The sequence below is a fragment of the Lagopus muta genome, chromosome 1, assembly GCF_023343835.1.
Source record: "Lagopus muta isolate bLagMut1 chromosome 1, bLagMut1 primary, whole genome shotgun sequence".
NCBI classification, from domain to species: Eukaryota; Metazoa; Chordata; class Aves; order Galliformes; family Phasianidae; genus Lagopus; species Lagopus muta.
Window position 1 is genome coordinate 65,970,969 of NC_064433.1, and position 16,387 is coordinate 65,987,355.

The 16,387-nt window shown below is 38.5% G+C and overlaps 1 protein-coding gene across 1 annotated transcript in view; it reads left to right on the forward strand.

Moving 5' to 3' along the window:
- The window catches only part of ST8SIA1 (ST8 alpha-N-acetyl-neuraminide alpha-2,8-sialyltransferase 1), a 126,143-nt gene that overhangs the window by 46,614 nt on the left and 63,142 nt on the right, over nt 1–16,387 (forward strand). Inside the window, exon 3 of the mRNA XM_048955637.1 lies at nt 13,670–13,779. Within this exon, the coding sequence (XP_048811594.1) occupies nt 13,670–13,779 (110 nt within the window). The remainder of the gene's footprint in view (nt 1–13,669; nt 13,780–16,387) is intronic.

Consider the following 16,387-nt stretch of genomic DNA (forward strand, 5'->3'; position numbering starts at 1 on the left):
GCCCAGGTGTTCTTCTGTGCTGGCCTGTTAAGTTTTGGCAGCTAGCATCCTTCTGCAGGTGGGTATACGAAGTTAAATCAACCATAGCTTTTGACTATGTACCTAGAAGACGCACGAGAGGAAAAAGCTCTACATGGGTGTTCTACATATACTAGGCCAGTTTGTCTAGCTTGGTGGTAGAGACAATGAAGGTGAATACCTGAAAATGTGCCATGTCTCAGTAAGGCAAAGTGGAATCTGAATGAAAAAATGAAACAGTATAGGCTACAGGCAAGCACAGTCCAATTTCTTCCTGGTGAAAATACTGCAGATAATTGGTGAGGGGCATGGAAATGTAATGAGCAATAGAAAAGTGATGCTACTCATTCTCTTCATATTCTGAAATCACTGCATTTTTATTTAGTGGAAAAAATCAACGTGTTGCTATTAATGTGGCTGTTTCCAAATGATCTAACCAGTCTTTCGTTTCCAAATATCATGTGTGACATTGCGTGGAGATTGACACACACAAAAAAATTAGAGATTGAAGCGGTCCACTTGTTCTCTTGCTCTGCATGGAATTTAACAATAGTGAAAATACAAAAAGAGAAAAAAAAAATCCAAAACCAACCTGATCTGATTTTCTAATCACAGGTCACATTTTCAGAGACTGTACTCCTAGACAAAAAGCATGTTTTTTTTTTTTTTCTTTTCAAGTGTGACATTTTTAGCTGAAAAATATTGGGAGAGAATATAATGTACGACATTTGCAATGTCATTTTATAATTTTTTTTCTAAGCCTGCCTTTTATAGGCTATTCAGACATGAGTGGAGAGCAGCGCTTCTCGAATATCTCTCTTGAATTGACTGAAAGAGCTCTAAAAACAAGCTTGCAGATATTGTGGGGAGATGTAACTATACGTCTTATGAAAAGCCGACAGCTTTGCTGTCTCTTGCCATTAGACTTCCCATGTCAATAAAGAAAGCTAAGGGAGAATTTAGAAGATTAACTTTGATAAGCGTCAAAATCAGACGAGTTCTCAAAGGGTGGAAGACCATGACAGTCCTTGTAGGACTTTTATCTTTGTGAAGGGATGAAAACTGAAGAAATACAATGAGTATAAAAGGAGAGTGGACTGGTTTTCTTGCCCAGAGAAACATACGTGGCAAGGATGTGTGTTTAAAAATGCTACATGGCAGTTACAGGTGTCTGTCATGCTGCATGTGCATGTTGTACACTGCCAGGTGTGAGAGAGGATTCAGCACAGGGCTGATTAATGACCTCTTGTCCCTAAGGAAGATTAAATGTTCCTAAGTGATAAAACTCCTAACTCTGATCTCTCTTCTTCTGAGTGATGAAGCTGAAATGTTTACTGGTAGGAAACTTCTCATCCTAGGCTAGTGTCTGAGAAGGCCTGAAATAGGTACCAGGAACTAAGTGGAAGGAAAATTCTTGAGAAGTTTGCTGGTGTGTGATGCTTAAGCACACAGGGAGTAATAAAACCAGTGCATTCTTGTTATGTTAATTGCTTCCTGCAGAGTGAGTCATCTTGATTATCACTAGATTACCTTTGAATTGCTTTTTGGTTTGAGAATAGATGTTAGTGAAAAATGAATTCATTTTAGTCTAATAGGATGCTTGAAAAATTATTCATTGGTTCTGACAGCATGTTTTGGAAAAAAAAAAAAAGAAATAAACCAAGCAATTTGATGCCTTATTTGCTAGTCTGATTTCTGTGGCATTTTATTTAGCTGGCAGAATAGATTTACAGCTTCTTAAAATTTGTGACATTGGCTTTTCCAAATTGCCACCTCTGGCAGGGAACAGTACATCATTTTTTGAATTATGCACTCAATATTTGCTTGTGTACCTGTAAGACATTTCTACTGACCAAACTGAAGGAAGAATAGGTATCAAGGTATGAAGAAGTATTAAGTGCTGTCTCAGAGAGGCCCGTGGTTCCTTATTTCTTTAATTCGAGTGAAAACCAGACCTCAGAAACAGCACCTTCCATGATACAAACAGAAATAACCACAGCCAACTTGGGGGATGGGGAGGCGCAGGGGCTCTGTGTGCTTCTGGTGGGACTCTGTGAGCCTTGGAGGGTGCTCTATTAGTTCATATCAGTCAAAAAATTACTAGTAGAAGGGCCCCATCCCACCATAGCACTTGTCGATCTGAAGCCGACCAGGGTCATGACATGCTGGCACAGGTGGGCAGAGGCTTTGACTGGCCCCTTTGGTCAGCCCCTGTCCTGCTGCTCCTCAAAACGCTACAGGATAAACGCTACCAGCTAAACAATCATACAGGTTACTGTTTAAAGTCACTGAACTGACACTGAAGCACATGAGAAACAGCATGTATTGAGCATTTCCTGGAGCAGGAAATTGGACTAGATTGCTTGATGTCACTCCCAGCCTGAATTATTGTATGATGCTTAACCCATGGGAAGCACAAGCAGATGAAAAAAGGTGTCTCAGTAGCTGAAATTGCCTTAGTGTGCACAAATTAAATGGACTTCCAGTTTTCAGATCCTGATATGTAAACTGCACTCCTGAGACTTTAGTTGTAGGTTGGTTTTGGTCCCTGAAGTCAAGACCCTTGTTTTGGTTTTGTCTCAATGGAGGAGTTATTTCCAAACTTCATTTTCAATCGGTTTGCAACAAATAATAAATTCTGTTTGTTGTCTGAGGAACCAACTCTGTTACATAGTGAAATGATACTGTCCCCCATTTTAATCTTATACTGCTAAGTATTTTATTATTGATACAATAATAAGTTATTCAAAGGAGTTCAAACAAGAGAGACTCGTGGCTGCCTGTGTGCAGTACTGTTCATTTTCAAGATGTGTTTTCATTACTGGAAAAATAAAGCATATTATGGAAACTGCATTGATTTTGTAATCATCATGGCTTTTCCTCCTGCCTTTCTGGACTTCTGAACCTCTTTCATAACTTCTAAATACTTCCTTTAAAAAAAAATTGGTAGCCACTCATTATATGTAAAAATCCTACTGTTTTGCTATCTGTCTTTTTCACTTCTCAGCAAGGTTATATTAACCCTTCGATTCTGCGGAGTGACTGGCTGAAAGAAGGACAGTATTCTGAATGAGGGTCCTTGCTTTATATGCAGTTCTTTTTTCTTCTGGATTTTATCAAGAATTTTATCCAAGAATAGTGTTGTTCATTTTTCAGCTCATAGGTTACCTTTTCTTGTGTTAGTTACGTTATGAGGCAACATGCATGCCATCTAGGTATGCATGTGGGTGAAGAACAAGCTAAAGACATAAGATAGATATTATTGCAGGCTTCTGACCTGTTTGAATGTAACAGATCCTTGGAGCATAGTTGTACGTAGTTATTCTTCAAGCTGTTTCTCATTTCCTTGTGTATTTTATGTATTTGATTTGACTGTGTGCTATGTGAGATTTAAAATCTATAGTTCAAAGTGAAACTTTATATAGATAGATGAAAGTGAAACTTTCTTAAGAGGCTTAATTTTTCTCATTAATGGAGAAGAGAAAAAATTATCTGGGAGAATTATTAAAGAAAGTCAACAGTAATTCCCAAAAACCAAGCTGAGTGTTTAAATTCCACTCATCCTCTAATTGCAAATTTCCTAGAGAGATCAGTCCTTGCTGGCTGACTTTGATGTCTTTTTAATTAGCGATTCTCAATAGATGTCATTGATTCTTCAGAACTATTTAGAGGTAAAGCAAAGGCAAGAATCTTTTTATTTTTATTATCAGATCTTTTTCTTTTAGAAGTTAGTTTAATATACTAGCTAAATGGAAGTATACTGCTTTGAAGATATCCTAAGAAACAAAAGCCAAAAGTTTCAAACTTTGATATTTGATCATTTGATGACTAAATCCATTTTTTGGTGCCTATGGAAGTTGAATTGGTTTCTTTTACAGCAGATCCTTATTCATATCAATGGGATCAGAGAGCTCTCAGGCATTCAGAGAGCTATTCATTTGCTTGAGTATTAGTGACTTTCATACACAGTGGAATTGGAAGCCCTTGATATTTTACTGTGTGCACTGTATGCTACTAGTAAGATTTAAAGAACTTTTTTGTTTCTAGCTGAATGTGCTTTTTAGTAAATCAGCCACATATATGCAGATTTTTGACATCGTCTTCAGAGTCCTGCTTGCTCTCTTTCCTATCCCCATTCACGTTCAACACAGGCTATTACTATATTTCACAATTATTTATTCTAGTTCAACTACCTGCAGTGAACAGGGAGTTCTACAGCTAGATCAGGTTGCTCAGAACCCTGTCCAGCCTGATTTTGAACGTCTCCAGGAGTGGGGTATCCACTTCCTCTCTGGGCAACCTTTTCCAATGCTTCACTACCCTGATCATAAAAAACACAGTTTTCTTATATCCAATCTAAATCTCTTCTCTTGTGATTTGAAACCATTTCCCCTCATCCTATCACAACAGACTCCGCTGAAGAGTCTGTCCCCTTCTTTCTTATAGCCCCTCTTTAGATACTGAGAGGCTGCTCTCCAGGTCTCCCTGGAATCTTTTCTTCTCCAGGCTGAACAACCTCAACTCTCTTAGTCTGTCCGCATAGTGGCGGCATATGTACGAAATAGCACTGTGAGAACCTTTGTTGTTTTAGGATAATAAATGAGCAGTATCCCTTACTTGATCAGGAATTCAATCTTTCAATTTCCAGATATTTTTCTATACTTGGCTGCCTGTTATCCCACACTCTGGCAAGAAAATAATTCAAAATGTGAGTAGGGTTTCTAGTCTTTCCTGCACCAGCTTTAAGAAACCTTGTGATTTTCTTTACTCTGTCTCATTTTGTCTTGTTACTGTTCTTCCATCATGAAAGCACTGAGGGAGAAATTACAGTTGGAGGACATTGTCACCGGGCAATCATATGTAACTAGAATATTATAGTTAATTACCAAAAATTTAAGCTCAGAAAGATAAAATGTGTGTCTAAATACAAAACTTACTTGGCCAGAAAACGTCACGCTGTAGTCCAGGAGATTAATTTTAAAAGTTTCTGCTGCATTTTATTCGGGCTTTGGAAGAATTTGTTAAAATCACATTACAGCTACTCTTGTTGTCTATTAAACGTGCATAACATTAAAAATGTAGTTTTGTCCTCGAGTGATGATGAAATATCCTTTCTTCCATGAAATATCTACTCAAAACTCCAAAAATACTTAAGTGTATCTTTGGTTTGAGCATAGAAGTGTTGTAGCAATGTAGTTCTGGCACACAGCATGTGAAATTCTTTGCTTTTTCTCATCTGCTTAAATTTAGAGTAGATTAAGAAAGAAACAGGAAAAGTAGAGGGCAGGGAAATCCTTCAAAAAGAGTGTCTGAAATTAGGTCTCCAAATCCAAAAGATAAGTGCTTGCTGATAAATATTCAGCGTTGTGTAACGTTAAGTAACCACTGGAGTACCTGGTATGTTTGAATGTTTTTCTGCCATAGTATGCCAGTGAACCAGAAGACAAATTGCAGTCCCATATGTAAGTGCTGTACAGTGTGAGTTGACAGTACTGAGTCTTGAATTCTAACTGTAGGGGGGTTGTGTGCATAGCTTTTGAGGTGCTGGCAGAGCAGAGCAAGCTCGAGAATCCCATATAATGGATGATTTTTTCCTCTAAGCTCAGCATGGAATCTGATGTTGTCAAATGTTCAGATAAAAGTATTGCTGACTGTTTCTGTGGTTGCAGGCAGAGCTTATTCATTCAGCCTATTAATTTAATTTTATTCTTATTATCACATAAGATTTAAAAAAATAAAAAAATCAAGTTATTCAAATGTATGGGAAAGTGTCTAGGGAACCAGCATAGACAGTTATTTACAGATACTGGTCAAGCTGATTTTGTACTTTAATCTTTCCTTTTGTACACTTTACCTAGGACTTGGTTTCTTCAAGGAAAATCAAAATGCAGCTATATAGAAAGTACCTTAAGTCTTTTGTGAGATCTTCCAGTTGTAGAAATGTTGGAAACTATAACATCTTTCTGAGTAAGAGAATCTACTCAACTCCAGTAGGTTGAGTTCCTTGTTCAAATTAATCATGAAAAAATATTTCCTCTTCCTCGTTTTTAATTCAAAGTTCAGGGGTTCCAGTAAATTACAGGTTGTAAAGCTTAGATCCAGAAGTCTTCCAGAACTTTCAAATTTTCCCACTCATTAATGTATTCTTGTCTTTTAAGTCACACAGAATAGAAGCTTTCCTTTTACTTTTCTGGCGCATTCGCCATTTAAAATACTGTTTATGATATAGCCTTGAAAGTCTGTTTTTTAAATGAAACTGCTACAATTTCCAAACGTATTTTTTTCGTAATCCCCACATTGTGCTATCCTGGCTGTATGAAGGCTGGTTGGATAAAATTAAATGCTGTGGTAGCAATTTGAAGAGTTCTTTTAATCCACTGCAAGTGAGTACTTGCAGCGACTTCATACTGGGTGGAAAGCTATTACAGAACATGCCATTTTGAAGTTCTTGCTAAGTACAGCCTGGACTAAAAGTGACTACCAGCTGGTTACTGGTACTCCATGTTTCTTATGAATATGTTGGTATGTTGTAAAGTGTTCTCTTCTGTGTGATTGCTCTCCTGTTAATATTTCATGTATCCTTTTGAATACAAGAGGTTTTCCTGCTGCAGTAGAGCAATGCTAAGTCTAAGTGACATTTTGTCATTGCATGATCCCATACAAATGCATAACAAAATATTAATCTCATGAAAAGTAATATAATCAGAAACATATATTTGCGAATGGCACAAATTTATATGAAATTCAGTGTTTAATTCCAGTTCAATAATGACTGCTGTGATAGCTGAGATGTTCTTGAATGGTGTTACAGAGAAGTTTGCTCTTCTTGGACCATTTCTCTTTTGTATGGGCACTGAGCTTCAGATTTCAACATTTGCTACTTAACAGCACCTGTGTGGAGCAATGAAACTATTTAAGGTAGCTGGAGGTTCATCTTGAGATTTCTTTCCCATCTCCTAGAGGGATTTCATAGTCACTGTCACAGTTCCTTGTAGTAATTTCTTTGTGGTCAGATATTGGAATTTGTTAGTATCTGAGTCCAGTACTTTAAAAAGCACACTCAGCTAATCTATTACTGTTCATAATTAGCATACACAAAAGGTTAGTGTGTTAAGTACATAGCTGAGTCTGGCAGGAGTTTCATCTTGATCTGTTGCACACACAGTTAACTATGGGTCCTATCACTATCAACATGGGTGGATAGGACAAGGGGGAATGGTTTTAAACTGAGATAGAGCAGGTTTAGGTTAGATATTAGGAGGACGTTTTTCACACTGAGAGTGGTGACACAGTGGAACAGGTTGCCCAAGGAGGTTGTGGCTGCCCCATCCCTGGAGGCATTCAAGGCCAGGCTGGATGTGGCTCTGGGCAGCCTGGTCTGGTGGTTGGTGACCCTGCACGTAGCAGGGGCGTTGAAACTCAATGATCTTTGAGGTCCTTTTCATCCTAGGCCATTCTATGATATGAGTCTGTGAACTATGCTTGTTCCTAACCCTTTGTTTTATAACAGTGTTACCTTAAAGGCAGAATTTTTGTTTGCTTCTTGCTTAACATTTCTCGTATTCAGAGAGTACAGAGAATTCTTTCAAGTTGTAGCGAAAACATTTTTAAAAGTCTTAGTGGAGAGACTTTAATTGTGATTTTGACATTTTTCACATGCAAAATATAGGTGACATGGTTTCACAGCTTTTGTGATAGACCTTTGCATGAATGCAAAACAACTTAGGAATTACACAGCGTTCAGAAAATCTACCAGTAATGTGTCACTGTGGTTTCTTAAAATCTATGCATCTTCTAGCCCCCGACATTCTCTCAAGATTTATGAGAAAAGATTTTCTGTCTTTCCAGCACACATAAACCCATTCTAACCCATTTTTCTTATTTCTCCGCACAAAAATAACTTCTAAATTATTGTTAGACTGTTGGATGCATTTCAAACTTTGTGCAATTATTTCAATCAGTAAGTATAAACAGAAAGGCCAAGCTGAAATAGGGGTATGATAGAAAATGTTGAAAGTTACGAATTACTACATGAGACCTATTATGGCATCATAAAACAGCCTGAGTTGGAATGAACTCACAGAGGCCATCAAGTCCAACTTCTGGCTGCATGCAGGACCACCCAAAATCCAAACCCTGTGTCTGAGTGTTGTTCAAATGCTCTTTAAACTCTGCCACTTGTTGCCATGCCCACAGCCCTGTACAGCTCATTCCATGCCCACCGCCCTGTACTGCAGCCCCTGTCCCTGACCCCCAGCTGCCCTCCCCTGACAGCTCCATGCCGTTCCCTCGGGCCCTGTCGCTGTCACACAGCAGAGCTCAGCGCTGCCCCTCCGCTCCCTGTGGGGAGCTGCAGCCGCCATCAGGCCTCCCTCATGTCAAACCTAGGCTTTAAGTATTTTTTTTTAATGTGAAAACAGTTATTTTCCTCAGAAAATATCAGTTACTTTTCAGGGATGAAAAGAATGTCAATGGTGGCGCACTGTCGGGACGGGCTGAAGTCCTCTTTGCTTCTGGAGGAGTAGCTCCTCCTAACACAGTCGCATTTGCAGGATAGCTATCAGTAGTTGCCCCTTACTCTGGGCTGGCACCCATCCAGCTCACTTGGGACTGCAGCACTGGGGCTGAGAGAGACAGCTGAAACGTGAGGAGCTGCAACCGCCCTCTGCGATCCCCTACAGAGGACACACTGTCCCTGTGTGAGTGATGTTGATGTTTTTGGAGCCAGCTGCTGTCGAGCCTTCATGTCTCCCTGCTTGACAGCTCCAGTGGAGGAACAAAAGGCCTGCTGTACAGAAGATGATTTGTAAACAATAAAGCAAAGAAGGAGTGTTTTCCATCCCACCATGTCCAACAGCATGAAAAACAATGCCATGTTACCTATGGTTAAGACAAATATAGGCTTCCTTTAAAGCGTCAGCTGCTTCCTTATGCAGAAGGGTGAAAAGAATAGTCAGGGCCGAATTTGGCTTCTTGTTGACTCTTGCAATTTTTTTGGCTCCTTAGAAGAATTAGGAGAACTAGGCCTTTTTCTTCAGGATGCTGTCTTCTCAAAGGGAACAGTAAAACACAGCATCTTGTTCCAAATCCAGTAATGCACATTTGAAAACCCATTTTATTGTAATTTATGTTCCCAGTGTTTTTGACATCATCAGTATTAAATCAGAGGCTGAACACTGTAATTTTTTCTGTTTTTCCAGTAAGAACTTGGTTGCTGATTAACTGTCTTTGGCAGTGAGTGGGTAAAAATTAACACATTAACAACTTAACAATGAAATCAAAGTGAATTAGAATACCATTATCTAAAATAAATTATGTTTTATTAGTACTGTGTAATGTTCTTTTAACTGATGACGATGATTTATTTTTACTTAGATGAATGATGAAACTAATCAGTGAATTGCTGGATAGATGCTCTGTTAAATTACTCCTGTATTCAATTGGGAGCCATTAATCTATTGCTTTGTGTGCTTATTTGTCACTGAATTCATAGGGGGATGTGCAGCTTCTTACCTCATTTACATAAATAGGAACTAGAGCATCTTCACTGGTTATCAGTGGAGTTTCACTATTTTGGTGTTGTCTCTGTCTTACGTTCCGTTTGAAGAGATACATTTAACAAAGCACCTTATGAAAACTTTTCATTTTCTTTTTGTTTTTAAAACTTTTTAAGGATTTGACCGTGCTTATGGCAGTATACAAGGGTTTGTTTATTTTTCTTTTTTATTCTTTCAGTTAATATTATCTAATTCTATTGTAATGATTGCTTGAAGATGGATGTGCACTGGTCACTTATTTTTATATTCTTTCTGTTACACTGGATAAACTGGTTTTGCTGTGCTGATTTTTCTAGTCCACCCACAGGAATCTGTTCATTAAAATTTAATCAATGAGGAAAATAACAAATCTGTTGACAGTAAAAACAACGCAGATTCAGGAAGCTAATATAAATGGAAATGCTTTTATTGCAACTTTACAATCCAAAGCAAGCATTTGTCAGGCCAGATTATAATTCAAAGGAGAATAGCAACTGAGCTTTTTTGAGTATTTAGCATAAATGACAGCTGGGTCCCCAGCACATGGTGATTTTCCTAGCAAAGAGTTACACTGTGGGAGGTAAAGAGGAAGAGCATTAGAAAATTTTTTATTAGTTCTTTGAAACATATTTTTCTAGTAATAAAAACTCAGAAGAAATTTTGTTTTTACTGTGTAGAATTCTTTCCAAATAGCACCGTCACCTTAAAAAAATGTAACATTCTTGATTGAAAATTGCCTCCTACTGACATTTTATGCCTAAGACTACTTTACAAAAAAGGTAAAAATGGTTTAATTCTCTACTAAGTTACAGCATTGATCTACCTCTTCAACATAACATTCAAAACATCTGAAGACAGATTACCTGTGCCATGAAGATGGCATAAGATTAGTTAGAAAGAAAGAGAGTAGTGAAAGAAAGCAAATCATTGCTAGAGTCCATCTTCAGCGCTTTTTGCTCTTAAATGAAACAAAACAACCAAACAAATGACTAGGTTTTGATAATTATTTAATTTCAACCTTAAATCCACAGTCTGTAGCCTGTGAGGCAGTGGTAGGAACAAGTGGATGCGGGGAAACCTCTTGAAAGCCAAATAGTGGTGTGGAAAGGTATTACCAGGTCTAGTAATTCAACAGCATGCTAGGGCTGAAGCTTCCATATGGTTAATTACCTTGCAATTTTGCTTAAGATGTTTGCATTTTATATTTTGGTCAACTCAAAGGAAGGAATGAGCTGAATGCTTGTGTAAAGTCACAGAATGAAGCCCGCAGCACTTTAGCTTTGAAGATCCTTTATCTGTGCTGTCTATCCTGTGAGTATCCTTTGGAGGTCCTGCAGTGGGTTAACTCTGCAGCTGCTAACTGCATCACAGGGTTATGATTCCTAACAGTTTCAAAGCCCAGGAGTCTACTGCTTTTTCTTTGCCTTTTGCAGAGACAGAGGAGCCACGTGTTTCATAGCAGCTCATAGGCAACACTTGAATTGTATGATTTGTATACGACTGGACAGTTTGTACAAATGGACTGAGAACAGAGTTCCTGAAATGTCCCTGCAGTTTGAGCAATTTGCAGGTTTGTAACCTGAATGACTGAAGAACAGTCATGTGCAATGTTAAAAAAAAAAAAACATGTTTCTCCCAGAGCATGCTAAGGAATTTCTCTTCATTAGGGTAAAAGCAGCTGAAATGCCTCCAAGCATCAGGGACACTTAATGTCTGCCTTGAGTTTATAAGTATAGTCTTCTGGGAGCTGAACCTATTGAATGTTTTAAGCTAAACAATGGCATGCAAACTGTCTATGTCATGTCCAGAATTTTCATTACTTTGTTGGGGGAGGCAAAAGCTTCTGTGGGCTTTTCTGAGAGTGGTGGCTTTTCACAGAGAACTGCACTCAGCTTGGTTTTCTTCTTGTGTATGAGTGGATTTCTTCACAGATTAGGCCACAGTGGCGGTTTTATTTGCCACTTCTTCCTCCCTTTAACTCCCTCAAATCATCCTTTCAGTTCTGATCTTGTTTGTCTGTCTCTTGGGCTCTCTGAAGGGCAGGAGTTTCAAAGATTCATGCGCTCGTGGAAATGAAAGTATATATGCAAATGATAAGTAGTATAATCATCTTTGAACATAACAGGATATAAGCCTCCTTTGAAGGACAGCAATTCATCTCTAGCAATATCAAGGGCTGTTTGCAACTCAGAATTTTGAAGCATTTAGTAACTCCTTAATGTTTGTTTTGGGGGTCTAGAGAAATTCAACGTGTACTGAAGTCATAGAAATTACGTGACAGGGTTACCACGGCTCTTAAGTTAATGGCTGCTGCCTTTGTGATTTATTTGTCGCAGCCTTGTCTTTGCATAACTGGCTGTCTTGGAAGAGCTCTGACATATCTTGAATAAGAATGGTGATGTTATTTATGAAAACTTACCACTTCTAAATTTCCTCCATCCCTACCCCACTCCCTGTACTGAACCTGTGAGCTTTCATTTGGTCAGTGTCACCTCAACAATGAAAAGTCCTTTGAATTTCAAGGTATGCTGCTAGTTCAATAGCTGGGTAAATTAAAAAATGTTCTTGGGAAGGCGAATGCAGAATCAGAATGCAGTTGCATACTTAGTATTGCTCTGCTGTGCTGTCCCTGGGTTCCCAGCAGTGGCTGGGCCTCAGTAAACTGGAATTGATTTTTCTACTCTAGCATATATTAGGATACGCAAAATGCTTTAATTTATTTTATTAGATAGCAGATTATGTTTTTATACTAGCTGAATGGAATCTAATTTGCTGAGAATAGATGGTGAAGCAAATACATCTAAGGGAGAAGATAAAGTAGAAACGAATACCAACAAATGCAGAGTTTGTGCTGTAGCGCTGGATCTGTTTTCTATGCTATGTACACTGCTGTAATGCCTAGTGAATACATTATGCAATGTTAGATTTTGCTCTGTACATTTAAGTGACAGTAAGTGTTGCCACTGTTGGAACTTGTTGTCCAGGTGAAAATAATTGTTTTGCCATGCTGTATCCTGTCACAGTGGCGTTTGCATTCTCAGAGGCCCAGACAGTAGCTTCCGTCTCTGCTGCAAAGTCGGGTTTTGACAGGTTTGATAAATGAAAAATTCCTGCACAATTTTTTTTTTTTTTTGCATGAGGAGAATATTAACTCCTGTGTTGTAGATGGAATCCATTCTTATAACTTTATCATACTACTTGAAATTCCTATGCTGTTCACCCCTTGACCCTGTTTTACATATGTATATATATATACACACACACAAACACACACACACACACACACACATATCTATACACACATATCTGTGCTGGGCTACACTGATGTACTGTGAGCTATTTAAATGACTGCCTCAACACCACTAAAGGTGAATGACTCAAGGCTGACAGGAAGATGTTTCACATGTAGCTTTGAGATCCTCTGGAGTGAAGAAGACTGTGCAAATCGTATTTAATACTGAATTTGATACATAAGATAGCATGACAATTTGACCTTGCAATTTAATGCCCTGCTCAGCTGCGACAAGGGCTCCTTAGTTAAAATGGTTTTCTAATTTTCGTTTGTGCTGTATTTGGAGAGCTGAGCGCTTATGAAGCTGCTGGGATGCTCTAAATATCTTTATGCTTTCGGGTGACCCAGCCCAGTGAAAGAACAAGGGAGGGATCCAGGGTAACTCCTGAGTCCCTTTTGTACTCACATTGTTCCTTCTTCCTTCCTTTCTTGTCCAGAGCTGTCTTTTATGTAAAAGGTCACTTTCATAGTTTTTTTTCTTGGTAATTTTTTTTCCTCTCTCTGCAGCTTGGCTAGAAGACACATTTGGAGTGCCTATCTTGGTCATTATGTTTATCACAACTTTGTAACTATGCAGTTTGTTTATGCAGAACTGTTATTCTCTTCTGTGTTGCATCTTTTTTGAATTTTGGTTGGGGAAACAGGGATAAGAACTGTCCTTTGTCTACTTACCAGCTAATTTCTGGACTTTTTTCCTAGCTCCTCATTCTCTGTTTTCTTTCCTCACTTTGAGCCTTGCCAGCTCCCTGGTTCTCCAGGAGCAGCTGCTACAAAGATGTATGTGTTCTCCTCTGTAAAAACAGTCCTTGTTTTGTGTTGCTAGGCTACACCCTTCCAGCTGCCACTGAAGAAATGCTCTGTGGTGGGAAACGGTGGGATTCTCAAAAAGAGCGGCTGCGGAAAACAAATAGATCAAGCGGATTTTGTCATGCGGTAAGATGGAAACCTCAATGACAAATTGTCTGCCCTTCCCCCTGCTCAGTCTTTTGACTTTTCAAAGCTATTCAGTTGTGATTAATCAATTATAATTTGCCTTGGGTACTTTTTTTTTTTTTTTTTTTTTTTTTTATCCCCTTTGCAGGATGTGATTTGGGTAGAAGTGTGAGAAAGGGCAATAAAGTTTTGGCTGGCCTCTGCAGATATGTGTGTACTGTGGGGGAAATCTGCAGATGGGTGCCTTGTGGTTGTGACAGATCATACAGTGTCACAGACAGGGATTTAGGAGCTTTTTAATTATTCCTTATTGGAGTCTCGTCTTGTACTGTGCTTCGTCCTTCACAACTCTAAATGCAATCATATGCAACCCATTAAAATCGTGATGAGTAGATACTGATTCATAGGGCAAGGATTAATAAGTTGGGACAAGCTAAAGTATTTCCACATTTTTCCTCCCTTCAGATTAACTTCTGTCTAAGAGAAGACAAAACCGTTTTCCTTGATGCCATCTTGTTTTGAATTCCCCACATTTGCTGTACCTCTAGTTTTTGAAGTCATAGGAATTTGTCAGAAGGGTGCTGAATCGGCTACTGCTTTCTTGACTGAATTTGGCACTTTGTAGATCCGCATTCTTTAAGGAGGAGAGACAGAAATTGGCCCCTTTTTGGTAAACATGAACAAGAAAAACATTGTGGGGCAGAAACTGGAAGACTGCTTCTGAAGAGATGAGAAATGGAATTTCTTTGGTTTTTGAGGTAAATGCGTAATGAGCTCCCGCTTTAGCAAGTCTACTTATTGAATCCTGATAGCTTATTATAAGGCCATACAAACTTGCTCTAAAGCAGACAGAATTACTATAATTTTTGGCTTGCATCTCAAGGAACAAAACTGCTTTTGATGTTAAAGTAAAGAAATACAACAAACTGAAGACAAAGGCACAGAAGGAGGGACTCAGTGTGCTGATTGCCACTACTGCAAAGCTCCTTCAATGTTCCAGAGACTAAAATAAGAAACTGCAGGGTATGATATGGTAATATTATGTAGATGCAATAGGAAGTTAAAATACCATAGGAGCAATCAGTTACAGAAACAATAAAAGCATTTTTTAAAGCAGCTGTTAGATCCTGATCAGAGAAAATGACTTTTTTTCTCTCTCTAGGGAGGGTAAACTAGCCATTGTCTGTACTGAACTTATTTTGGATTGGAAAGAAGCAGTAGGTAAAAACCTGCAAAAATCCCAGAAACTGCCTGCAGGCTGTATTGTATTAATGGTACAGTCATATTTATGAAAATATTTCAGTTCTGTTGGGTAAAAGGTAATATGCCACTGGGAGAGAATATTTTTGTAGCAGGTGGAAAATTTAGCAGATCTCTAAATCTGATCTCTATAATCTGAGAGCTGAGAGAGGAAGAGAATAACAATAACTTGCATAATATTTTGCATTTTCTAATAGGAAATGTGTCTGATGGCTTTATACTATTTCTGCAGTGCAAAATAGTTGTGGCAGGTTTTGCCATTGTTCATTCCTTCGATTCACTTTGCTTTTGATTTCACTTACAGCACAGCTTATGGAAATACGATTGCAGCCATCTTCTTCAATAAACACTAATCACTAAGGTTAATTAATGAGTTTAGACTCATCTCATTTCTGAGCATCTTCTACAAACACAGTTGTACCGACATAGAGATTAAAAGAGCAGCAGTTTTCAGCCCGTAGGCCACAGCACACTTCATCTGCAATAAAAAAGGTGCATGGCATACGGTCTACATGTTTAGTCAGAGTAGTTACCATAGGTTTTTATTGAGTTATGTGGGTGTTTTTCAAGTTTGTAATGTTTATTTTTAGGATGTTTCTTTTAAAATTTTCCCTTTCCCTTCACACAAGCAAGTATTTTAAGAAAGAAGTGTTGGATACTAAATCATAAACAACTATTTCTCTGTATTTGAGAGAAGATACGTATTTTCACTGCATTAGATTGTGAAGAAATATTTATATGTCTTGTGATTCTCCCTGTCTCCCAACTACCTTTTATGTCTCTGCTATGGTTTGTGCATCTGCCAGGGAGAGGACTGGGGGATGTTTTCCATGCTGTTTGCTAGTGAGTTTGTTCCAAATATGGAAGAAACTCATCATCATGTCCAAGCTGACTAGTGGCTATCATGACTTGGGAAGGACAAGCTGCTATTTTTTAATTATACTCTGCCATGCCATCTAGCCATACCAGCACAGATGGAGCTGTAGATGTTAAATATGATGCTGCTTTTGGGGCTATCAAACAAGTCCAAAAAAATATTGCTTTCATTTGCTATAGCTAATTATAGTCTTGACTCTGGTCAAGGTGCTACAAAGGAGTAGAAATGAATATTCAAAATCCCATTTAAATTCTTATTATTCCCTAGCATTTGGTATACGTACAAATAGCTAGGTAATCACATAACATCTGTCAAATGCACACGCCGTTACTCAGCCAAGCTGCCGGGATTCTCTGCACCTGAAGGAGTTGTACTTATCTCTGGGCGAAACTCAGAAGAGGTGTTTATGCCCTGTGAAGTTTGAAGGATCCCTCTCATTTCAGTCAGCTGTTTCTACCTATTGAACTGGAA